Below are 27,844 nucleotides of genomic sequence, written 5' to 3' on the forward strand. Positions count from 1 at the left end.
CAACTATATAAACTACATAATTACTTTAAATGTGAATGATATAAATACACTATTGAAAAGACAAAGATTGTCAGCATGATTAAAAAAAAACCCACCCCAGCCCAAACTATGTTATTACTATATACTTATAAACAAATGTACATACATTAGATATATACAATCGATTTCTTTTTAAACTAATGGAGTAAACAACAAAAATTTTTAGAGATCACTGGGCTAAACCAGAGGAAATACATTTATTTTAGCAAAAAAAAGTGTGGGGTGTACAGGCATTCAATTATTGTGCTTAAATTACATAGATAATTATTAAGTTAAAAGTAAAAAATATAAGAATGAAATAATGCCAATTGCAGCAACATGGATGGATCTAGAGATTATTATACTGAGCGAAGTAAACCAGAGAAAGACAAATATATTGATATCATTATGTGGAATCTAAAAGAAAAAAAAATGACACAAATGAACTTATTTTCAAAACAGAAAGAGACTCACAGACAGAAAATAAACTTATGGTTATCAAAGGGGAAAGGGGGGTGGGGAATAAATTAGAAGGTTGGGATTAACATATACACACTACTATGTATAAAATAGATGACCAACAAGGACCTGCTATATAACACAGGGACCTATACTCAATATTTGGTAATAACCTATAAGGAAAAAGAATCTGAAATTGTATAAAATTGTAAGAACATATGTATAACTGAATTGTTGTGCTGTGCTGTACTGTACACCTGAAATTTACACAATATTGTAAATCAGCTATACTTCAAGAGAAATTCTTTTAATAAAAAACAAAACAAAAAATATAGATCACTGTTTGCCAAGAAACTTTGAAAGTTACAATACTCCACTAGTGTGATAAACAGGAGCAGGATCCCAGTAATCAGGTTCTGTTTTATTAAACAGTAAGGATATTTTTAAGTAAAGCCTGATTAATAAGTGACAATAAATTTTCTAGATTAATTAGTTGAGAAAACCCTATTTTGGTGATAAAATAGTCCATCTAGTATAAATACCAGGGTAACAATGAAAATCATACCTATGGAATGGAATTTTCCAAAATTCTAACAGGAAAAAGGTCCACAGTCCAGTAAGTTTGGAAATACTGTGTTAAACACGTTTCTTCACCACAAGAATTCTTGGAACTTGTGATAGGCTACTGATGGTCACAGTGAGACTCAGAATCATAAAATCTTCATTTTCTTACAGCTTCTAATAGGAAACTTTAAAATTCTTTTTGTTTTGTTTTTAAAAGCTAGCTCTTCAGCCTTCTCTTTAGAATTTTTTTTTTCTCCTCGTTAAGTGTCACAATTTTCAACCTTTGGGACTTTGACCTTTCTTCAAGTATTCCTTCCTCAACTAAGTACATACATTTTCTTCTAAAATCATGTGGTGAGAAAAATGAATTTTTATATCTCTTCAGGAAGTAAATAATTAAGGTTAATGAAATGATCAAAATACACTCATAGCTTAGAAGAATTACAATTGGATTAGTACATTTTTCCTCTTAGTATTAATCCTTCACCCCGTTACCCCTATTGTTGGCATCCTACATTACCAATCTACATTGGTCAAAATTAAGAAATCAACAATGGTATATTAATAAAACTCCAAAATGTATTTAAATTTCACTAGCTTTTTCACTAATGTCCTTTTTCTCTTGCAGGATCCAATCCAGGAGAGTCCACTATATTGTTGTCATATCTCCTTAGTATCCTCTTATCTATGACAGCCTCTCATATAATTGGTTTTCATAAATTCAATCCTCCTGAGGAGTATTAATCAGGTATTTTGTAGTGTGTCCCTCAGTTTTGGATTGTCTAATTTTTTCCTCCTTGTGACTGAACTGGGTAGACTGGGATTGTGGGCTTTTATACCCACAGAGAAGTGTATCTACAGAGGTACCCTTCTCATCACGTCAGAACGTGAGGTGGACATGACTTACCACTGGTGATGTTTACCATGATCACCGGGTTAAGGGCAGTATCTGTCACCCTTCTTTGCTGTAAAGCTACTATTGTCCCTTTTCCATACTCTGTTCTTTAGAAGTGAGTCAATAAATCCAGTCCACACTCAAGCAGTGCGGAGCTGGAGGTCAAGAACTTTGAAAGAGAGTTCTGCTTGGGCTGGAGTATATCTGACATGTAAAGTTTCATTTATTTACAGTTTGGAAACAGAAAAGAAGAGTCAGTGGAAGAGGATGGGAAAAACTAAATAGCTTTCCAGGTATTTACCAGACAGGGATATCAATGTAAGAATGATACTTTGATCAAAATGTCTTTTTAAGGAGTTTATAAGACTTGTGTAGTAAAGCAGCTTCTCATTCTCTCCTTAAGAATCATCCAAAAGAAATAAGGAAAACACGAAACAAAAATTGTGAACTTCAATTTCTAAGAAATTAGAAGAAATTAGAAACACAAACCCACAACACATGAGGAAGGGCCATAAACTCAGAGAGAGGGAAGCACAGGGCAGTAAGATGTTGAGAAAAGATGCCTATCCCTGCAGCTCTCAAGCAAACTTAGCAAGAAAAAGAAGTCAGACAACAGAAGAAATCAGAAAATTAAATGCATAAACATTAGAAAAAAGGTAATAAAATTACCCATCATTTATAGATGTGATTGTTTTCAAGTAAAACCCAAGAAATATATTTAAAACATTAAGAATTTAGTAACATGGCTGTGATGATTAATTTTTGGTGTGTGTGTGTGATGATTAATTTTACATGTCAACTTGAGTAGGGCAAGAGATGTGTGAATGGCTGGTTAAACATTATTTCTGGTTGTGTCTAGAGCGTGTTTCAGGAAGAGATTAGCATTTGAATTGGTGGACTAAGTAAATAAGAAAGCCCTTCCCAACGTGGGTGGGCATCATCCAATCTGCTGAGGGCCTGAATAGAACAAAAAGGTGGAGGAAGGTTAAATTCCCTCTCTGCCTCACTGTATGAAGGCTAAGACACTGATCTTCTGTCCTCACAGTCTTGGTTCTCAGGCCTTCAGACTGGACTGGACTCAACACTATGGACTCTCTTGCTCTCAGGCCTTTGGACTACACCACTAGCTTCCCTGGGTCTCTAGCTTGCAGATAACAGATTGTAGAACTTCTCAGCCTCCATAATCATCTGAGTCAACACTTTTTAACAAATATATATATTATGTTTCTCTGGAATTAATACAGTAACAAAGCACAAAATTGCATAGAGGACTAGATAACCTTATAATGAAAAGACACCATTTATAGAATACCAAAGAAAAAAAAAAGCTACTTTATAATAAAACTAAAAAGAAATATTATATTAATAGTTATATTCACATCCCTAATAAGAATAATCAACACCAAGATATGAATTTATAAGTTAACTCCTGATTTAGCACACAGGTAATATCAACCTACAATTTCAGGGAAAGGCTAGAAAGACTGATTCTAATATTAATATAGAAAGATAAATCCACAAAAAAGGCAAAATTACAGGGATGGAAAGTCAATCAGTGGAAGCCAGCGGTTGGGTGGTGGGGAAGTAGACTACAGAAGAGCGACACGAAGGAGTTTTGGAGTGATGGTTGGTGGTGGTTGGATACACAAGTTCAAGCATTTGTCAAAATCCATAAAAATGTACACCACAAGGAGTAAGTTCTACTGTGTATAAATAGGTCAACCAGAAAAAGAATATAACCCACAAGAATAGACAAAAAGTTCTGTAAGAGAAAAATGAGGAGCGATTAGCTCTACCATATCAAAACATATCACAGTGCTACAATAACCTAAACAGTGTGGTACTGGCAGATGAGTAGACAGATCCATGAAGCCAGCTACAAAGTTCGGAAATGAACCCAAATATATAAGGGAACTTAGTATACAATACTTGCAATCAAAAGAGAAAAGATGGAGTTTTAAATACATGGTATTGGGTAGCATTTTGGAAGGAAAAAAAAGTTGGATCCCTACCTCCTACCTTCTATCAAAATATTCCAGATCGATTCTAGTTGGATAAAGGATATAAATCTGAAACATAACACTTTAAAATCAATAGAAAAAAAATGGGAGAATTACTTTATAATCATGGGATAAGAAAGACCTTTGTTGGTATGACATAAAATGTGGTAGTCAGAAATGACTATAAAGAAACTACATAAAAACCATACAAAAATGAAAAACAATTTCTGCAAGTTGCATTTGTTAAAAAAAATGCACACACTGTAAAGCCATATGTATAGACTAGCTCTATATATGTAATACTGGCACAGTAACTGCCTCTGGAGGAGGAGACTGTGGAAATTTATATTACAGTATTATTTATGTGTAATTATCTACAAAAATTTGAGTTTTTCATTGTTTACTCCTATCCATCAGCTTAAATAACTGAAAGCTCACCATAAAAAAATGTTCCTTGTAAGAGACATCCAATATAAATATCCAATTTAGAAATAACATGCATAACATACAGTTCCTAGTACAATGCTTGATATACAAGAGGTGCTTAAATTACATAGGTAGCTATTATTTATCACTGTCTTCATACAACACATAATTATTTTGAAATGTATCCTTACTATTTTCAAAGTTGAGAATTCTATATATGGTATCACTAAACACTGTAATAAAAACATTCCTCTTTCCAGAAATAATTTCAGCTGGCCAACACTCAGTTGATAGGAGTATTTAAATAACTGCCATATAGGCTCTTCAACGTCTGATCACACACCCTTTGCACTTACACTCTGGGCCAAGTGCACTGCTTTACAATTCCTGAGCAAGCCATCGCTTTCCCCAATACTTTTGAAAATGCTGTTTCTTCTGCTGAGAGAACTTTATCCCATCTGCCTACTGAAATCATTCTTCCTAACAGGGCCAGCTCAAATCCTACTTATCCACAAAGCAGTCCTCAAACTTTGTGAATAGGTGTATAACATACACACACAAAGAAAATAAGAAAATACAAAGGCAGAATGATCAATTTAAAAAATTATTTATTAAACAAGTATATTTAAAAGTCCAACATTATTGGATCCCTTTGAAACATCTACTCTGGGAAGAAGTATTCTGTCAAACTTTCTAATGATAAAGGAAACGATAAAAACAGAACAGGTAGGAATAACATTTTTTAAACAAACAAACAATAAAGCACATGGTAAATTTAGAAATAAAAATAAAAACACACAAACATACAAACTACTGAAGTATGAAACCAAAACGTTTCATGTATTTTTAAATGCTTCTGGTATACTCACATGAGATCCAAACTGTCTATGTCCAAGTTGGTAAACAGTAAATAAACACCTTTTAAGGTATCATACTAAGAGAAATAATTTTAGAATATGTATCGGGCGTACAAATTGTCCACATTTGGCAAACATATTCTACATATGAACGTACTCACTTATACTCAGTGAAAAAAGGAACTTAAAATTTAAATATCTTGATTTGAGAAAAACTGTGGATTTGATAGTTCTGTTAAATTCCGACATCATAATCACCAAATGTGCTATCAAAAAAGTTATTCACTTTTAAGCTGCTTCTGAAAATTTCAGTATTTTAGGGCAAAAGAAAATATGTATTCTTGCTCATAAATTCTGATGCTTCGTTTCTATGGTGAACACACAAAAAACATGCAATAGAGAAGATTCCTATAGAAAAGCCTCTGTCTTTCAGTAGTTTCAAGCGGTGTTATACAATATTTCACTGGAAATAGTGGTTTTACCACAGATTTGGCAGTAGCTTCTGTTTAAAACATAACTTTGTCCCATAAGATCCATCAAAGGCTTTAAAACATAATTGACTCTGGCAGTACACACGGAGACCATGATGTGAATGGGGACTGCCTGTGGATACAACGGCCTCATGAAAGGGTTTGCTCTGTGTGTGTGTGTGTCTGTGTGTGTGTGTTTTATGGAGGAAATGGGATGAAATGATTTATTTAGAACTATAAAACACATTTTCCTAATTAGATTTCAATTGTATAAATAATGTAAGTCAAATGTTTAGAACTTGAATCTCTATGAGAGGCAACTATTTGTTTTCCCTTTTATCATTCTTTACAGTTGACAAAACTTTAGTTATGTACATTCTTCTGGACACTGAGGAAAAGGTCTCCTTTGTCCCCTTCTCAGTCTGAAAGAGAAGGAGAACGAACAGACCTGCCACTGGCGGGGCTGGAGAAAGTGAATGGCTCCTTGTCCTTTTCTTTACTATCATGCTTATGCTTGTGTTTATGCTTATGTTTGTGCTTCTTCTTCTTTTTCTTGTGCTCATGGTGATGGTGGTGATGGTGGTCACTGTGTTTGGAGGACGTAGATTCTTTAGTAAATACTGAGAGTGGAGCTGCTGCAACTGGATGCATACTCATCTCCAAAGATGACTGTTCTTTACCTTCAAGATTAAAAACACCCAAATGAATTCCTGTTGATAACAAGGAAAGTGAGATGAAAGTAAGAGGGAGCTGGTGACAACACAGAAAAGACAACGGATTCAAAAGCGTTTACCACTTCCATGGAAAAAATTAGGAATGGGAGAAGTATCCAAATAAGACATCCAATTAGTTACACGAAGATACGTTTTCATCACTGTGACCAGGAAGTGAATACTTCAATTCCTTGTAGTCTATACAAATTATGACATATACCAGTGTGTTATCAAACCATCTTCTAAAAATTAATATTTAATATTTTAAAGTACTATGAAGTGACAATGACTAGATGTGTGTGTTACAGATTAAGACTGACACTGGTCAAGGAAAACATAGCTTCTTAACTACAATTCTGCTCTACAGTATTTGGGGGGTGGGGGAGGACAGTACTACAGGCATACTTTGTTTCATTGCACTTTGCAGACACTGCGTTTTTTACAAATGAAGGTTTGTGGCAACCCTGCCCTGAGCAAGTCTATTGGAACCATTTTTCTACCAGCATTTGCTCACCTTGAGTCACATTTTGGTAAATTTTGCAATATTTCAAAATACTTCCACCAGCAAAGATTATGGCTTGCTGAAGTCTCAAATGATGGTTAGCATTTTTTACTTGATGTATATACAGTTTTTTAGACACAGCGCTATTGCACACTTAGCAGACTACAGTATAGTATAAACATAACTTTCAGATGAAAGGGGAAACCAAAAAATTCAGCATGTACGAGGATGAGTCAAAAATTATCCGCACTCTGGCTGTAGAATTTACAGAAGTTTTAATATAACCGTAGTGCAGATAATTTTTGACTCACCCTCGTATTTTATCTCACCTAAAAGTGGATCAAACGTCTTTGAAGGTTCTCTCCATTTCCAATGTCCTATCAGTCTAGGAATATACAATAGCTAGTAGTTCCCAGGCTCTAGTGTACAAGAATTTCTTGCCTCCTCCATACCCTACAACCTTGGACCATACCCAGAGAATTCTCTCTCTGTGTTACTCTAAGCTAATTATACTGCTTTACATGCAGCCAACTAAGAAATAAAAGCCTAAGAATCAGTTCAGATCCCCTCCCTTCCAGATTTAGTTGGTTACCAAATCTTGTTTATTCTTACTTATAAGAATCTCTTAAATCTGCCCCTCTATCCAGTCTGCAGCTGTACTAATTCAGACCACCTCGTTTCATTTGGATCACAGTACTAGTCTCCTATTAACTGGTTTCTTTGCCTGAAGTGTCTTACACTCGAATCCACACTTTACATAGCTGCACAGCAGCAGTTCTCAACCAGGGACAACTTTTCTCCCCAGGGGTTGTTTGACAATGTCTGGAGACATTTTTGTTGTCACAATTAGGATGGGATGGGGGGAGGAAGTGTTAGTCTTACTGTGGGTAGAAGCTAGGGATGCTGTCAAACATACAGTGCACAGGACATCCCCCTAGAGCAAAGAATTCTCATGGCCTCAAAATGTCAAGAGTGTTGAGGTTCAGAGGCCCTGCTGCATAGTTATCTTCCTAAAAACAAAGCTGATCATGATTATTTGTCTAAAAACTCAAGTGGTTCTACTGGCAGAAGAAAATCCTTAAGACTTCAGTGCAGCAGTTTCTAAAAAAATATGTATTTTTTTTATCCAAAGTAGCCAAAAAACCAAGCTTTTCACTAAAATGGACTTTAATGCAGTAGTTTCTTTTCTTTTTTAAAACGTAAATTCTCAGTGCTAATTTTGATCAAATCCAACGCCAGGCAATATTTTCTTTTACCAAAACAAGCATCACCACAGAAGTTTTCTACACATCACTTTCAGCACTAATTTTACTGACAGTTTAAAATGTGTCCTGAATTTATCTTATCTTCCACTATTCCTTTCTATATACTCTAGACTAGACCTTTCAAAATTCTGTGTATTTGTAAATGCTATTCCTATACTTGAAATGCTCTTCCCTTATTTCTTGTCTGATTTGTACATTCATTTAACAAGTATCAGGAACTACATGGGAACTGGGAAAATAGTGATGAACTGGACAGATCTCAGTTCTCCCAGAGCTTACAAACTAGCAATCAAAAGAACGAAATTGAGTAAGTACACTTAAGTAATAAAAAGACAAAAACACAGGGTGAAACAGGAGCACAACAGGAGACTTAAATTAGTGAGGCAGCAAGAATCAAAGACAAACTTCTCCAAGGAAGTTACGGTTAAACTGTAACCTAAATAAAATAAAATAAAATAAAATAAAATAATAAAAAATAAAATACCTACCCCCCCCAAAAAAAACCCCAAAAAACCTGTAACCTAAAGGAAGAGAAAGGAAAAGAAAAAAACATTTTAGGTTCTTTAATAATTTAAAACAGCTTAAATGTCATTTTTGAGAGAAGCTTTCCTGAAACTGCCCAAAAAGGATTAGTTCCCACTACATAATACAGATGAGGAAATCAAGACACAGAGAAATTAAGTGACTTGCCCAAGGTGGTACGCCCAAATCTGAGCAACAAAACCAAAGAGCCTGAACTCTAGAGTCGGTGCTTGTAACCACTCTGCTCATCTGCACGAGCGCGGTGCACACTGTTGCACATCTTTTTATCCTGGGGGTCTCTCTCATTAGACTCATAGCTCCTTGAGGATAGGGCGTTATCTTTGTACCCCAATGTACTGCACAGCATCTAGCATCCTCATTCCTTCATCTCCTCAAAACTTGCTAAATGAATGAATGAATATAATAGAATTATGTAACTGTTGTGTTTCTTTTTAAATAGGATGTCAGGTGAACTTACTTGAACAAAATGTATTTTGAAGGTCACTGATTTTGAAGGGAGAGGAATAAAGCACGGAAACTGTTACTGACCATTCATTAAACTGGTATGGACCACTGTACTTTCTTTGTGTCAGGCACTGTTCTGATATTTTAGAACAAGTGAATGCATTAAAGTTCCTGTCCTCACAGATTATTCACATTTTACTACCACAAAATTAAATTTTTTATATTCATGATTTTTTGGTAAAGTTAACACTAACAGTAATGCAAAAAAAAAAAAAAGAGAGAGATTATATACAGAAACTAGTTTGAAGACTTTGTATCCTTTGTAATAATTGGTGCCCAGATATTCTTCAGAAAAAGAAAAAAATTGAGAGATACCTGATTTACAGTTAAGTTAAATATGCCACTATATAATTTTAATTTATATTTTAAATGAACTATATATTTTTGATTCTATAAATATGGGAATATAGGTCCCCACCTAACAATATATAGCCAAGTTGCAAGGAGAAGTAATAAAGCCTCATAAACAAATTCCTTTAACTCCCATTTCCTTATTTAGTCAGTCTACATCAACAGACTTTGCAGCTTTCCAACTGGTTTTCTGCACTATTGGGAATCTGAGATCCTTTTCTGCACTGAGGGAAGTTTCATCATCTAATCCTAAACACCTGCCAAGCTACTTGGATTGCAGAAAAGCCAATGATTATACTTGAAACTGTACTTCCCAGTAGAGGCAACTGCCAAGTGCACAACTGAGTGTACTCTTTTCCAAGGAATACTAATAACCACTTCAAAAGTAAACTCAATCTCTTGTCTAGTGGTCTTACACTTTGCATTCAAGATATACTGATTATAAATCCTGCATTTCTCTTGATTTATATGAAGTCTATTAAGAAGACAATGGATTAGCCAGATCCAAGGATAAAGGTGTTAGGAACCTGGGCGCTCAGGACAAATGGCCAATTCCAGGTCTGGATAGAATATTTACAAGATGAGCCTGAAACATCTGATATAATAGTAGCAAGGAAGTTAAAGTCTTCTCAAGAACTCAAGAGTCAACTTAAGAAGTTCTCACCAGTCAAAGCTGGGAAAATTTGAATACTGATAAAGACAATACTGTAATGGACTAGAACTGACTGGTCACCACCGAAGGATGCTAGCCAACTTACTATTTTGAAAATTATTAAAAACATAGAGAGAATCAAGTCTTTATTTTTCTTTTGTTATATGATCTATACCACTGCGTAACAGCAGATGAGGGGGAAATTAGCTTTAGAGAAATAATCAGCTTATAAATAAAAACAGAAAGATGAATTAGAACATCACCATCTTGCAACCCTTAATGAATTAATGCATCCAGGCCCTGAACATCTTAGTGGCTAACCTCATAAAAAAGTCACCCAGATACTGTATGCTTCCAGATGGAAGAACACATCACCATCTGTAAACCTGAATCCAATTAAGCTTCTAGATAGAACTACAAATTTGAAGGAAATACAAAGGACTCTAACATGTTAATTACACCACAGGTACACAATTAGCAAAATACAGACTTGAAAACTACAGATCAAAACGCTGGAGTTTATAACAAATACATGTAAAGTGGAAAAAGAGAGAGAGAAAAAAAGGATATATCAGCCAACTGCAATGTGTAGACCTTATGTAGACAGTGATTTAAACAAATAAACTGTTAAAAATTAAAATAAAAATAATGGCACCCCACTGATGACTCAACTAAAATGTAAACGGTGACTGGATATTCAATGACATGAAAAAACCGTTTATTTTTTAAAGTACAAGAATATTATTGTGGTTATGACTTTTTAAAGTCCTTATTTTTTAGAGATATACACAAAATTATTTACACATAAAATGATAATACATGGGATATGTTTCAAAATAATTCAGAAGGGTAGAAATGGAAAAGAGTATAGATTAAAAAACACTGACCGTGAGCTGATCATTTCTGCAACTGAGTAATGGATTCATGGAGGTTCATTTTACTAGTCTACTTCAGACTTTCCATAATAAAAGTGTTTTTTAAAAAGGAGAAGTTAAGGCAAATTGGCACTATCCGTGAAAATGTTAAATGCTCATATTTTTTAATCTGGGAAGTTCATTTCTAGAAACATATCCCACAAATGTGCTCATGCATAAGTGCAAAGAAATACATATAAAAGTATTCATTAGAATAGTGTTTGTAACAACAGAACATCTGATGAAACTTAATGTTACCCTATCCTCACCACTAACCTTTAGCTCTTAAGTTTTCATTTATTATAGATGATATATATTTTCCTTTGCTTAATTTCTTTCCTGAATAATTTTTACCAGGTCTAATCCAAGGTAATAAGAAAGTACAAGTTCCCCCTCATGTGGATCTGTATAACAGTCAGATGTAGGACACATATGAGCTTACTTTCACACTAGCATAATGAGGTCATCTATAGAATCTCTACTGAGAAAAATGTATATATTGCCATCCCCGTGATACAAACATTTACATGCATAATTCCACATATGTTTATGGGCCTCCACTTGAGGCCCACCCAAGGTTACACACCACTCATTTTAAAGCTAATGAAAGCCCTTTTATAACTAAATCACTTTGCTGTACACCTGAAACTAAAACAATACTGTAAATCAACTAAACTCCAATATAAAATAAAAATTAAAAAAAATAAAAGTAAAGCTAATGAAAGCCCTTTTGGTGACCTAAAATATATGTCTCTATTGCAGGTAGGAGATATATCAGGAAAAGGAGATAAAATTAATTCACAATACTATAATTTGCCTATTTCACGTTACAGGGAAAGAACAAAACAGATGTTCAGTTTGTTGTTCTATCTAACATAAAATCTTTCCTAGAGATCTAATGAATTCACTATGGATAAGGGTTAGCTGCAGTCAATTTAACAAATGCAAAACAAACAGAAAGAGGTATTAATACAAAGCCTAATGTGGAAGCTTTCCAGCCCATTTGATAAAAGTGCTGTTAACAGTGAGTAACTTGCTAATTCTATTAAATTCACTGCATTAGGTATATGTTTAAATTTAACACAAAACCTGCAGTTTCTGTTAGGAAAAGTGTGGCATCCGTTCTTCAGGTTCTTCATATTAAAAAAAAAACTAGAATTACATTATTACAATTTAAAGAAAAAAATCAACGTCTTTTTCATATAAGAGTTTCAAAAAAAGAACTCTAGCTTTTCTTCTTCTTCTTTTTAAAGGACTTCTGCACCAGAAAAGTGCTTTTTTGACTTATGCAAGAAGCTGTTACACAATACAGCAGCCCTAGCTAAGCAACTACAGGAACACTCCTTCTTTTCTTCCCACAGAAACCACGAGGGATTTCCCTCTGCTCCTATTCCTGTCACTCCTCCCCTGCGCTCATCACCACAACCCCCACAGCAACTTGGGAGACAGACAAGCCACCTCAGGAGCTGCAGCAGTGGGAGAGGACCTGTATGCTCAACCCATCATACCATGCGAACCATACAGCTCTTTCTCCGGATTCCCTTCTTTAACTCAGGAGAAGGAAAAAGTTAAGCAATGAAGGGAAATACCCCTGCCACTTCTCCTTTCTTACACCCAATGGCTTAACCTGCCAAACATATATCATCCCTACCCTAAAATATTCCTCTATCCTATGCAAGGAAAGAGAAAACTGGTGATGACCTATCCTCTACTTAACAGTGGCCAACCCTCTCAGATGATGTCTGCAATACATTCCACTCCTCAACTGTCACCTGGCATGCTCGCTCTCAGACTTCATCTCAGCACAAGAAAGAAGCAACAGGGGTCTCAAACTCAAAAGCCTTGAACTTAAGGAGACAGCAGAAATGAGTAAGCAGACTACCAGGTGCAACACAGAAGGAATCACTGGAATGGAAAGCACATTACTACCTAAGAGGGCCTCTCAGTTAACTCTTTTTCAAGAGAAGCTGGAAATACGAATCTTTATTTGTAATCTCTTCATTTTTAGTCAACTACTTCAAAAATTTTTGTAAGAATTCTATAGCCAAATAAAAGATGCCTCTGTTGGATAAGCTTGAATAAGGCCCCCCAAACTCATTTGTGAACTTTAATCTAGAATCCCTAATAAGGCCCCCCAAACTCATTTGTGAACTTTAATCTAGAATCCCTAGAGATTTAAGAGAGGTCACAGCTTCCCTTACCACGATTCTTGTCTCCTCTCCAGAACCTCCAATCCCATCCCCAGGCCAAGGTAGCTACCCACAGTAGGAGATCCCCAGCCTCTGTTTCTGTTTTACTGCCAACTCTACCTGGGTTAGATTAAAGTTGTGCTTCTAACATTCCAGAATATACAGCTCTTAGTGCCCTTTCTCTTAGAAACATTGTTATACACAGTAGCTAGGTTTGATACTTCCATTCTTCCCTACAGTATAAGTTAAAAAGGGTTCTGTTGGGTAGTTTGGGAAAGTTACCTATCAAACATAACAACATGTCTATGGGAAGACTGTTTTTAGAACTCCAAAATAAATACATGTATAAATAAACTTTTGGAACACTACCATTTGTAAAATGAATGTTTTCTAAATTATAATAATGACACTGCTGAATTTTAAGACTTGCTCAGTGGTCATAGGGTACGGGACAGCATAAATACATTTAAGGGAAATTACAAAAGCACATTAAAGAATATATTCAAAAGTAAGTTTTACAGATCAGTCCATAATATACTGGTATACAATTTACTTCGTGACATAAAAGGGCCCTAGACTGAAGGAACCAAAGCTAAAATGTTAATGCTTTCCTATTTCCTACCACTACCCCTTTATCTCCTCCACAGTCTTCCCATACGATGCCAGGAGAACTATAAGACTGTAGAGATTCCAAAAAGAAAGTAAAAAAATATATATTTTTTGATACAAAGGCACACTGGTGGGCACAAAAAGGTATTAAGATTTGCTTCAATACATAGGTTAGTGCGCCACATCACTAGGAAAACCCAAACAAACATACCCAGAATTTTTACTGGAACAAGAACTTGACTGCTGGAATTTAGAAGAATTTAGTTTTTTGTGAAGGTGTGGAAGGTAGGCAGAAACACTACTCTCAAACTATATCAAGAGGTTTGAAATGCCCTAAGCTTTATAATTTTAAAAGATGTAGAAAAATTTTTGTCTGATAAAATTTTAATAAATGTAATGATAACGAAGCAAAATTATACCAAACCCCAAAACAAAACCAGAGAATACAAAATCGGCAAGGGCCAAGAAATGTCAAAATGCACTTATTAAAGTTAAGTGCTAAAGTCTCCAGCTAACTTCCTTCTGAAATATATTTTGTGAGAATCTGTTACAATAAATGCATAGAGCACACAAAGAGATACAAGCAACCAACAGTCTGGGGTCTCAATATCAAAATATTTTGAGGTGTTGCTTTTGTTCAAAGTCTCCTACTAATCACAGCTGATCCCTAAGCTCCTCAAATCAATAAACAGTTACTCTTTTGTTTATATGATTAAAGAAATGGTTTATATAAGCAAAATCCATCAGTTGGAATTTTAAAGCCTGACTAATGACTTCTGGAAAAACTATTCTTTAAAAATGATTTGGCTTATGTATCTTGTTTTTCATTCCCTGTTGCTCTAAAACTTGAAGACTGAATCTCTGCTCATCAGCATCACAAGTTTACTCTTTATGTGGATTATAATCTTCCATGCAAACGAAGAACAGGGTAAGTAGAAGACAATGTCAAATAGTAGAACAGGTAACAATCACATCTGAACTGAATTATCTTTCATGAACTTAAACCCAACTAATGTGAAATAACTTAAGAGACAAAAATGTTAGTTTTCTAGGTATATACAGCATCAAGTTTTTATGATTGATCATGAATGACCAGTAAAACTGACAGGGGGAGGGTGAGAGAAGAAATAAGGAATTGATTTTTGTATTTTATAAAAGTATAAAGGTATAGATTTGATACTTTCTACTGAAGCTGACATTTCTCATATTATAATATTCTTAGAAAAAGCACTACAAAGAAAGAGTAAAATATTAATATAATGGATATCTTTAAATGGCATAATAGAGGATGATTTTTCCCCTCCTTTCTACTTTTCTGTTATTTCAAAGTTTTATGCAATAGAAGTATATTACTTTTGACATAGCAAAAAGTCTAATTTAAAAGTCTTTAAGCCAAAGCAATCTTAAGAAAGAAAAATGAAGCTAGAGGAATCAGGCTCTCTGACTTCAGACTACACTACAAAGCTACAGTCATTGAAAGAGTATGGTACTGGCACAAAAACAGAAACATATATCAATGGAACAGGATAGAAAGCCCAGAAATAAACCCACACACTTATGGTCAATTAATCCATGACAAAGGAGGCAAAAATACACAGTGGAGAAAAGACTGTCTCTTCAATAAGTGGTGCTGGAAAAACTGGAAAGCTACATGTAAAAGAATGAAATTAGGACATTCTCTAACACCATATACAAAAATAAACTCAAAATGGATTAAAGACCTAAATGTAAGACTGGATACTATAAAACTCCTAGAAGAAAACATAGGCAGAACACTCTTTGACATAAATCATAGCAATATCTTTTTGGATCTGTCTCCTAGAGTAATGGAAATAAAAAAAAACAAATGGGACCTAATTAAACTCAAAAACTTTTGCACAGTAAAGGAAACCATAAACAAAATGAAAAGACAACCTACAGAATGGGAGAAAATATTTGCAAACTATGCAACTGACAAGGGTTAATTTCCAAAATACACAAACAGTTCATACAACTCAATATCAAAAAAAAAAAAAAAAAAAAAAAAAAACCCCAAAAAACCCAATCAAAAAATGGGCAGAAGATCTAAATAGATGCTACTCCAAAGAAACATTCAGTTGGCCAACAGGCACATGAAACGATGCTCAACATCACTAACTATTAGAAAAATTTAAATCAAAACTACAATGAGGTATCACCTCACTCCAGTCAGAATGGCCATCATCAAGAAGTCTACAAATAATAAGTGCTGGAGAGGGTGCGGAGAAAAAGGAACCCTCCTACACTGTTGAATACAATGTAAATTGGTGTAACCACTATGGAGAACAGTATGGAGGTTCCTTAGAAAACTAAAAACAGAGTTACTATATGATCGAGCAATATCCTGGGCATATATCCGGACAAAAACATAATTCGAAAAGATACAGGCACCCCAATGTTCATAGCAGCACTATTTAAATACATTAACCAAGACACAGAAGCAACCTAAATGACCAGCAACAGATGAACAGATAAAGAAGATGTAATATGTATATACATTGGAATATTTCTCAGCCATAAAAAAGAACAAAATAATGCCATTTGCAGCAACATGGATGGCCCCAGAGATTATCATACTAAGTGAAGTAGGCCAGACAGAGAAAGACAAATCTCATATGATATTTGTTTATATGTGGAATCTAAAAAAAAAAAAAAAAAATACAAATTAACTTATTTAAAAAACAGAAATATACCCACAGACATAGAAAACAAACTTAGAGTTACCAAAGGGGAAGGAGGGGGAAGGCATAAATTAGTTTGGGATTAACATATACACACTATTATATATAAAATAGATAACCAGCAAGGACCTACTGAATAGCACAGGGAACTATACTCAATAATAACCTATAAGGGAAAAGAATCTGAAAAAGAATATATGTATAACTGAATCACTGTGCTGTACATCTGAAACTAACACAACACTGCAAATTAACTATACTTCAATAAAAAAAATAATATATGTAGCTTATATTTGAAAAAAAAGTCTTTATGTCAGATAATATAGTCAATGTGTTACAAGAAAAGCAAGTCCTCAGATCTATAGCTTTTAATGTATTCTTTTAAGTTGATAAAGAAACTTTATGAAGATTACAGATTCATTCTTGAGCAAAATAACAAAAACAACAGCAATAATTATAATAATTTCACCTGTTCCCTTCCGTGCAAGTTCCATATTCCACTGGGGTTTTGCGGTGGGTGTGCCATCAGAGCCTAATGAGTGCTGCGGTATTAAAGCAGATCGGGAGCTGGCTGGCCGATATTTAGAGAGCCCTAAAATGCCAAAGAAGAGGGAAAACAGGGATTTATTTCTCTGTTTCCCAAAAGAAGAAAACAGTCTGAAGATTTTCATGTTAACCTTAAAGCCAGAATCAGTTCAACAGTAAAATTCTAATAATAAAAAGAATTACTATTTCTTAGAACTACTGAAGACCCCATTTGATTTACTCCTTTGTCATGGTTCCAATATACTTAAGTCTGAGAAAAACACACATTCAAGAAAGACAGTACACCTAGGACTTCCCTGGTGGCACAGTGGTTAAGAATCCGCCTGCCAATGAAGGCGACACGGGTTTGATCCCTGGCCTGGGAAGATCCCACATGCCACAAAGCAACTAAGCCCGTGCACCACAACTACTGAGCCTGCGCTTTAGAGCCCATGAGCCACAACTAATGAGCCCATGTGCTGTAACTCTGAAGCCCTAGAGCCTGCACTCTGCAACAAGAGAAGCCACCATAGTGAGAAGCTCGTACGCCATAATGACGAGTAGTCCCCACTCGTCGTAACTAGAGAAAAGCCTGTGCGCAGCAATGAAGACCAATGCAGCCAATAAATAAATAAATTTTTTTAAAAAAGAAAAAAAAAAGAAAGACAGTACACCTGACTGAACTGCTGAACGTATAAATTGGAGTCTATATTCTGGGAAAAACCATGTCATGCTTTTTATTATTTATGTGGAACTCTGCAGATAGTAAAGCATGCCTGCTCCCCTTCCAAACTTATTAATAAATTCCATTACAACATTTACTCAAGAAATAGATCAAAATAATTTAGGGATCATAGAAGATATTTAAAACAGGAAATTTTTTTTTCAGTGTATTTTATTTATTTCATTTTTTCCACATTCACATAACTTTTTTTTTCTTTTTAGCTCTTCATTGGAATATAATTGCTTTACACTCTTGTACCAGCTTTTGAGGTACACCAAAGTGAAAGAGCTGTATTTAGACATATATCCCCATATCCCCTCCCTCCCATGACTCCCTCCCACCCTCCCTGTTCTGGCCCTCTAAGGCATCACCCATCATCGACTTGAACTCCCTTTGTTATACAGCAACTTCCCACTAGCTATTTTACAGTTGGTAGTGTATATATGTCTCTGCTACTCTCTCACTTCATCCCAGCTTCCCCTTCGCCCCTCACCCCCAACCCTGTGTCCTCCAGTCCATTCTCTGCATCTGCATCCTTATTCTTGCCCTGTCACTGGGTTCATCAGTACTTTTTTTTTTTTTTTTAGATTCCATATATATGAGTTAGCATATGGTATTTGTTTTTCTCTTTCTGGCTAACTTCACTCTGTATGACAGTCTCTAGGTCTATCCACCTCATTACACATAGCTCAATTTCATTCCTTTTCACGGCTGAGTAATATTCCATTAAAACAGGAAATGTTTTAATGGTATAACATGAACAGCACTGTGGTATCAGGAGACCCAGGTTCTAATTCCAAATTACCCACAAATTAGATACCAGGTAAGACACATATTTCTTTGTGCCACACTTTCATTTGTCATGTGGAAAAGTTCTAGGATTTGGGTCTAGCACTGAGTTGGCTATTACTTGGGTGGGTCATTTAGGTAAGTCATTTAATATCTCTCTGCTTAAATTTACTTACCTGTAAAATGGACAGAATAGATAAATAATTCTTACAGTTACAAAAGCCAAAGAAATCATGACCTGTCAGTTTTCAAACATAATTAGGTTCATATTCTACCTGATACCAGCTCTCAAATTCTACTAGCTCATCTTAGATTATTAGATAGTAAAAAGTACTTTAGGTATCACAAATAAAATTGAACAAAAAGCCAAGCAAACAAAAAGCAGACCAAGATGGGTAAGGGAGATTTGCACAAATATAACATGTTTAAAAAAAAGAAAACTCATTCAAATGTAAAGATCATAAAAGATAACCACAACCAGCATGAAGTATAAACAGGATTTTCCAGGAAAAAGAAACAAGACAGTACCTACCCCACAAAAAGAAAAAGTCATATTCATAATAAAAGAAATGCCTTATAAACATGAATTATCATTTTATAGTTAATAAGTATCTTTTAAGTTAGTACATTCACAATAAAATGGTACTATGAGATATAAAAAATAAGTGATAAATATTAATGAATTACACCTTATGTAACAATATGGATGAATTTGGCAGCAAAATGTTGAGTGAAGAAAACAGCATACCGAGTATCATACCACTTTCATATAACTGAAAAACTAAGGGCAAGTAAACATAGATCATATATCTATATGGTATACTGTAAAGAAAAGCAATAGAATGATTAAGAAAAAGAAAAAATACAGTATTTATTTACTTGTAATGCAGAATTAGGGAAGCAGCATAAAGGGAATGGTAACAGGATGGAGTATAATACACATGTTAAGGTGGGTGGCAGGTTCACTGATATTTGTTTTATTACTGTATTTCGCAAGTTACATCAAAGCTTTATTCCTGAAAATTTTAAAATACTGATGACATGAACTATAAAAAGCATTATAGCAATATCAAGAGCTATGAAAAATCTTCTAAAGATGAATATCTCACAACAAAGCTAAAATCAATATTTTCACCAAAAATATATTCTGAGGAATTTAACCTAAGAGCATAATTTGACAAAAAGAAAGAAACAAAAGCTTTTATATGAAGATATTTAGAGAGAATTATTTGCAAAAAATTAAAATCTGAAGCAAATGATTCTGTTTCTGCCCACTGGGAAATAATAAGGTAAATTAAAGTGTATCAACTCAATATGTCTCAGGTAATCTTTTCAAAAGAAAAGATTATGATGTTTTAGAGATGCATGCAAAAATCTATGATACGCGATAAAATTACACAGAACAGGTAGTCAAGAAGAGAAAGTAGTGGTGTTACAGGGTGCATTTGCTGTAGTCAAGAAGTTCTGTATATAATTATGGTTACATTATTTAAAAGAAAAAACAGATCTAGTATTTTATTTTGAGGTTAACTCTACTACAAAAAACAACAACCAAAAAAAAGAAACTGAAGCTATTGGAAGGAATCTGATGAAATGGTTTTGGAAAAAACAAATCCAGTTAAGCCAAATATTTAAAAACAACCAAAATAAAAAATCAAAAGAAATATTTTTTAAAAATGTATTCCTTTGCTGATATGTTATAATCTGATACAATTTTATACTAGCTACTTCTAAAATTTATAGCTGTTCTCTTCAAAATAAAGCAACACACCTTAAAATAGTGATATCATGTGAACTCTCTCCATCAACCCCACTGAATGCAGTACACAATCTTACCTGGAGTTGATGGCCTTTCAAGCATGTTTAAATGATGGGAAATGAACGCCTGGCTATCATGAACAGTATCCATATCAATCTCCTCCTCGTCTTGAGAACTTGAAAACTAAAACACACACATACAAAACAAGGGAGCAACAGAGCCATTATATCACTTTATGTTTGGATTTTTACTCTTAGGAAAGGTAGCAGAAAGGCCGCAGGCTATACCCCCAAAAAAATCTTAAAAGGAAAAGTAATCTTTTTCTCAAAATATATTAAGGGAAAGAAAAGATTATGTGGTTCAGTCTCCAAAAGACGCTAATTGGAAATGACTGGAAATATAATAGCAACTAAAATCTGTTCCTATGCTGTGGGAAGAAGTAGTGAGCTGTGGTAGATCGTGCACACATAGTTCCTCCCCCAAACAGAGAAGAAGCATGTGACAACAGAAGTTTAACAAACGGCTGGAATGTCTTAGGTGGACATTTGAGTTATTTTGTGATTCAGTCTGTCCCATCTGTTCCTGCTAAGGAAAAATCATTGCAAGTATTCAAAAAGATTTACAAGAAGGTGAATATCCTACACTGTTAATACAGGTTTAACCTGTATTTCTTACTCTGATTTTGAGTTTGACTTTACTGCTATCCTCATTCTTCTCCAGTATTTGACCAGGTTCTAGTGGGGACCCCAGTGGTGTATCAGCCTTCCTCTTCACTCCCTGCTGATGAGCTGATATATTACATGATGCTTCCTTGGCAAGGTGATCATCTTCCTGTGGCAATATTCAAGACAAAATTAGACTTCTGAAGACAAGTAGCTCATGTTATAGCTGAAAACTAACACCTATAGCAACCATGCAGATGAGAGCATGCCCAGTGCCTAAAAGTTATCAGCAATGGGCTTAAAATATATCTCACCTTTTCCTATCTGCTGGTCTTTTTGGGGGGAGAAGGGAGATATTAAAGTGAACTTTTAAAGCTTTCCCCAAAGAATATATCTTTTGGTGCCATTTTCTTCTCTTATCCTGAAGACTCAAAGTATGAAAGTAGATAAATTAACATACATGGGCAAGAATTATAAACATATCCATTTCTACTGGTTTATAAATATTCAGATATAAAAGAGCTCTTTAATGAGACTTTTTTCTATTAAAAGATGTGCTTACTTCTTCATAACCCAAACTCTAAGATACATTTTAAATTTACAACAAATAAGTATGATTATATTTCAGAAAATCTAGGTGAATAATTACTTTTAAATGACTAACATAAAGAGAAATTTGAGTTTTAAAAGTGTCAAAACACCAGTAGGGAATTGCCAGGCAAGTAATCTGGTCTAAATATTGGTGAAAAATGAAGTTTGAAGTACTGGGAACATTTTGTCATCAATAAGAAAATCATTTCTGGAAAACTTTCTTTAAATTACAGGGAAATAATTGATATGTATCCTAAAGGTCTTTCTACAAAAAGTTTGGTAATTTCATAGTGCATAGTTAGAAATAAAAGCTTTTCTAAAGGCACACATACACACATATATATATATTAAAAAATATAATGCATACTCTCCTCCCCAAAACAGCAGATTACGCTTTTACCTGACCATTCATCGTTATTTATTTGATTCAAAAAGCATTTGTCAGGCACTTTTCATGTTTCAAATTGTGCTATTATGCAAAGTAGCAAAAAAAAAAAGAAAAAGAAAAGTCAAGTCCCTGTGTTCAAACAGCTTGCTATTACAATATATGGACAAGATAGGTTAATATGTAATAGGTTAAATACTCATTTCAATTTGCTGCTACTCAAAGTAGAAATTCTATGCTCAAGTACAAAAAATCACTGTCATCACAAAAGGAGTAAATGGACTAGCAGCACATCATTTGTTATGTGCAGCTATGTAGTTGTCAGCAGCACTTTATAAACTGTAAAGTGCTAACGTCAGCCAGCAGTCTTCTAAATGGTACAAGAAGCTGTTAGTGGCTTTAAAATTCACCAGTTCAAAAGAAACAATTCTCTTCTTCAGAGCTCTATATAATAAAACTACATCTTCTATAATACATGTGATTCTTACAGGGTTCTGAAATCCAACCAGCTGTGTGTGACTACTTGGATTAACCGCAGCTTCTTGGTTGCCTGCTATGGCCTCTGGAATTATGGTTGGATTCAAGACAGCTTTTTTCTCTTTCAGATTAAGGACCAAGCCAAGTTCTGGCAAGGGTAAGCAGGAAGGTCTACTGAGGCCAAAAAGTGTGAAGTACAAGTCCACAGCACCACACCGTAACCGCCAGTCATGTGAAGTACCTAGGAAGTAAATAACAGTAATAATAAAAAGTCAATATAGACATTTATCCATATATTTTAAATGCTCCAGAACCTGTACAGAGGGAAGGGATGGGAGGATTATGATGCCTACAGGAGCCACCTATTGACCTAGGCCCCAAAGGCAAACCCTCTACCTTAGAGACACTTCTTGTCATAACATAGGTACCTACAAACTGTTACAGAAACAATAAATGTTCAAATGAAGTAATGAATTTTACAACAGGAAAAATTTTATTCTATCATTCTTCCTACAAAATAAAAATTAGACACCTAGTATAAATCTAATATTCCAAAAACAGTATTTTTTCTGGCTTTAATTTCTTTTAATTCCTCCTCCTTGGTAACTGCTACACATTCATTCATTCTGTTCATGTTTGATTTTTCTTTTTTAATAGCCTGTTAGGAAGATGGCACACAAAGAGCCTTCATGAACCCTACCACTAGAAACAAATTCTAACCCTCAAATTTATTACTTTCTGCGTACAGCAAGAAACCCTACAACTATTTGAAATAACACAATTCTAAGCTTGGACTTATGGTAGAGAGGAAACTATTTTGCTAAACACCTTCATATTTGTGTTGTTCTACTAGGTGTTTGTTTAAAAAAATAGCAAATCCCAGAGATGGCAACAGGTTGTAAAACATGTATCAACCAGAAGAAAACTGCATCTGCAGAAATTCAGTTTAAAGTAGTTGAGAGACTTTTCAATTTCTCTGCTGAGTCTCAGTGTCTTCATCTCCAAAATAAGGGTTTTAGTCTCAGATACCTTACCCTATAGCAATTACAGACCAGAGCACATTGACATCAGAACTCTTCCTCACTTTCCTTCTTTTCCCCAGTGGAACACTCCAGGTAGATACTGCCACCAAATAGAACCGTAAAGGTGAAATTATCATCTAGGGTTAGATAACTTCTATGGTTTCGACGCAGAATTTAAAATGACCTAGAGAATTTAAAACGTGGAAATAAGAAATATTCTTCTGGACAAGAAAAATAAACCATATAAATACTTAATTTTGGCCAAGAACTGGTTTCAAAAGAGTACCATAATATTTTAAAAAGGAGAAACAAAAAGGAAAGAAGTTGCTACAGCAAATTTTGGACACATAAATATTAAGCCTTGTGGTTTTCAACAATGAATATTAGAATAAGTAAATACATTGTAACCAAGCATGATTTTGATAAGATTTACTCTAAAAGATAGGTAACGATTAACTATGTGCAAAGAAAATCCACATGGATTTATAATTTTAATTTAGAGAGGAATTCTAATTTTACAGAGTTCTTACTACATACTACACTGTGCTAGGCACTTTACATGCCATTAAACAGCTATCAATCCTACTTGAGACATCTCCAATTTTGCTACTGTGTGATAGGTTAACAGATACATAACACTGCCAGAGAAGTAAGAAAAAGAGGCAGGAGCTCCTGAGAAGTATGAATTTTTATAAAAACTACAGAGAAACCAGTAATGGGAAGAACAGTACAGAGTGAAAGTAAGGGTTTTACACTGTAATCCATTTCCTTCTCTGGGATACCCATATTTGGACACTTTAATGGACTGACATTGCCTAATTTTGTGTAGGCACTCATTATTCTCCTCCTCAAAGCACTTTACATATGTAAAGATTCCACAAAGAACAGGTATCAGATTCCTGGGCCTTTTATTACAAAGGCTGGAGGGACTCAATGCTCTGAGGAAAGGGAGGGAGTCCTGCCACAGCAGCTAGCCCTGTATCTATCTGTTTACCGGTATAGCAAGAAAAGAAGTGAATCTCAGGCACCTTATCAATAAAGAAACTAGAATGGCTTAGGGTGCATTTCCACTGGGATAAAACTTAACCTTGAAGATCAGTATTGCCCAACTATGACTACTGCAAATAATGATCCTGGAATCTTTATACACTGTAGATGACATTGAAACCAGCCAGGCAACTGAGTATGAATTCCTAAAAGTTTCTTTAAAAATCATTATTTTAATTTTAAAAAGCAAGGGGAAATGTATATTTTGATAAGTTAGGGTGTTGTTTTGTTTTCTGAAAGTCAGCTAAGGATGATTAGGCAGCACAGTGAATGAAGGCTGCTAAAAGCACTGAACCTCTAGATTATGGGTTTTGTTACTTCTTATTTCTATGTGGGCTTTTTCGGTTTGGATTTGTTAAAATTATATTTAACAAATTATATTTCAAAATCATGGAATAAAATCTTAAAATGGTTGTCATTTTATAGTGGAATTAAGTGTATAGTTGGAAAAAACACTTCTGTTTACCTACTAGTTAGCTCTGTGATTTTGGGCAATTCAGATGTCTGGGCCATAAAATGAGAGCAATTAACTTATCAGATAATCTTTAAGGTCCTCTTGGGTCTAAAATTCCATGATTTCAAATCAACCAATTCTATGAGAGAGAGGCCTTGAAAGAGCTCCTGATTTCTGCCCTCAGTTTTAGCATTCTGAAACCCTTCTTTAAGCTTCTAGCTACTCTTCCCAACCCAATCAATTAAATGGCAACGAATGCTTATATATACAAAAAAACATGTCATTATTCTTTCCTCTCAGGTAAAAACGCTGTTCATTCTGAATGTTTCATCAGCAGTTATACTTTGGGACAAGCCTTGCTTACCTGAATCAGAAGAACAATGTTCAGTATTGATGTTCTCTATTCAAATCAGAAAGTATCTAAAGACAAATCCCCCAAATAACAAATCTGATCTTAAAAAACATCACTTCATTTTCTGAAGTAATTGCTATCAAAGCTGATCAAGCCAAAAAGCTAGGAAGAAAGCTCACTTTAAAAGCCACCATTTTCAGGACATTTTTCTTTTTTCGACTGAGTTGTGTGGCTTGTGGGATCTTAGTTCCCTGACCAGGGATCAAACCAGTGCCCCCTGCAGTGGAAGTGCAGAGTCCTAACCACTGGCCAGGGAATTCCCCAGGACATTTTTCGACAAACCTAGCACTCCTTATTGATGACAGACGCTTAAAATTTGTATAGTTAGGCCACATAAATATGACTGCCTTATGGTCTTTCTGTCCATCTTTAAAATAAAAACAGCAAATTTCACATATATTCATGTGTGTGTGTTTACATCTATAATTTCCTACAAAAAATGAATTACGTTCAATAAAAATGTTTTCATTTTCTTCCACCATTCCTATTTCTAAGAGGAAGGGTTTGGGGGAGAGAGAAACAAAGGGGCGGAACTTTGAAATCTTCTGATGTTAATATCAAAATTGTTTATTTTCTTATTCAGAAACCTGGTAAATCCTGCCAAACTGAATTTTAAACTGTCCTTCATTCTACCCCTAGAATGCAGCTATAAACTTTCAAACATTAAAAGTTTGATGTAAATAGGTATTTATGTAAATAAATAGTCTTCAATGTCCTGAATAATTTCATAGATGTTTTTATGTCATTCTTACAGTAAAGTGCCAAACCATGAAGAGTAGTTTGGGAGTAATGGCTAAAATTTCCTTCATGATGATATAGTATCTCTTCAATGAATGCCTATTATCTTAATAAAAAAAGCACTGTTAAGCAGGCAAGGCCAAAGAAAGCACTTACATTTTAAAATATAAAGCACCAATAAAGAGCTCTAATTCTTAGGTTTTTATTTTTTAAATTACTGTCATGTTGATCTATAATCCAGTATTTTAGCTAAAGGCTATAAAAGGTAGGATCTCACATATTATGAATTTTGAAAAATTTTTTGGGGGGAAAAGAAAATGATTTCTTTCAGTGTGGAAAGAAATACATACAGCTAATAGAAGTCAGACAGGTCATAATTCCACCTGCTCCTCACTGTCTACAGGATAAAACACAAACTCCTGAGGCCCTTCGCTTTTGGATCCTAATCTATTTTTCCAGATAACACTCACTATTTTCCAAATACCCTTTCAGAACTCAAAGGTTTTATATATAATTAATTCTCTTATCTAAAATGTCTTTCTTCTATGGCAAACTCTTTTCTATTCCTCAAGAGCTAGCTCAAATATCACCACTTCATGAAGATTCTGGCATTCCAGGCAGGGCACATGGTTCTGTTCTTCAAGTTACCAGGGTATTTTGCTCTTCTCTTTATTTAGCAACTACTTATTTGCATTATAATTTATCTGTTCCTATGTCTCTCTTTCCATTATACTAAGTTAATACAACAGGCATCTTTGTATGCACAAAACATAGCACAGTGGCAAACAAGAGGTGCTCAAGAAATAACTGGTAAATAAATTAATGTTTGAAAACTTTGAAAAGAATTGCCCTGGACAACGTAATATTTTTAACTAAAGATAAAATTATTTATTTTAAGATTCTTAAGCAACTAGGGATGAAGACTATATAATGTGAACGATGTTTCTTTTAAAAATGTTTTACTTTCTGTGGAGTATTATTACTTTAAAAGCTGTATGAGAACTATAAGGACATTTCTGGGGACAACTGAAGAAACCTGAATATGGACATATCCTGGGGGGGAGTGTGATAATGGTATCACATACATGTAGGAGAATGTCCTTATTCTTAGGAATACACACTGAATATTTTGGGAAGAATATCATGAGGCAACTTATTTTCAAATGATTCAGAAAAAGAGAGAGTTTATAACATACAAAGAGAGTGAAAAGAGAGAAAATAAATATCATAAAATGTTAACAACTAGTGAACAGAGTTGAACATATTCAGTATATGGTTTTTCATTGTACCATTTTTTAAATTCTTCTAAACTTTGAAAATTTTAAAAACAAAATATTGGGGAGAAAATGTTATATGGGAAAATTAAACGAATGAATGAGTTAAGACATCTGATATGAGTATCATGTGTACATATGTCTATAGCTCTGTGTGTGTGTATGTGTGTGTGTGTGTGTATTTTCAAAGCAAAAACTGTTGGGAAGATACCCAAGTAGCGCCCAAAATTCAAGGCTAAGTGGAGCTACTACACATCACAAAGAGTGCAGAGACCAGGCAGTTCTAGGATCTCGAAAGTAGAAGTCTGGCAACCTTCCTCTGTCACAGAGCCATTAAGATCCCCCCAATACATTT

At 34.6% G+C, this 27,844-nt stretch overlaps 1 protein-coding gene across 7 annotated transcripts in view; it reads right to left on the minus strand.

Annotated features, from left to right (window-relative positions):
- Positions 1-4,952: 4,952 nt before the first annotated feature.
- Positions 4,953-27,844, minus strand: part of TAF2 (TATA-box binding protein associated factor 2) — a 92,934-nt gene continuing 70,042 nt past the window's right edge. For 3 of the 7 annotated variants that reach the window (XM_057735466.1, XM_057735463.1, XM_057735470.1), the window contains 5 exons: positions 22,554-22,783; positions 21,103-21,258; positions 20,505-20,610; positions 17,100-17,222; positions 4,953-6,399 (listed from right to left, as the gene is read on the minus strand). In XM_057735466.1, the coding sequence (XP_057591449.1) occupies positions 6,107-6,399; positions 17,100-17,222; positions 20,505-20,610; positions 21,103-21,258; positions 22,554-22,783 (908 nt within the window). In that variant the 3' untranslated portion in view covers positions 4,953-6,106. The remainder of the gene's footprint in view (positions 6,400-17,099; positions 17,223-20,504; positions 20,611-21,102; positions 21,259-22,553; positions 22,784-27,844) is intronic. The other 4 variants (XM_057735469.1, XM_057735468.1, XM_057735464.1 and 1 more) reach the window with 3 other exon arrangements.

The sequence above is a fragment of the Hippopotamus amphibius genome, chromosome 5 (genome assembly GCF_030028045.1).
Source record: "Hippopotamus amphibius kiboko isolate mHipAmp2 chromosome 5, mHipAmp2.hap2, whole genome shotgun sequence".
Lineage (NCBI taxonomy): Eukaryota > Metazoa > Chordata > Mammalia > Artiodactyla > Hippopotamidae > Hippopotamus > Hippopotamus amphibius.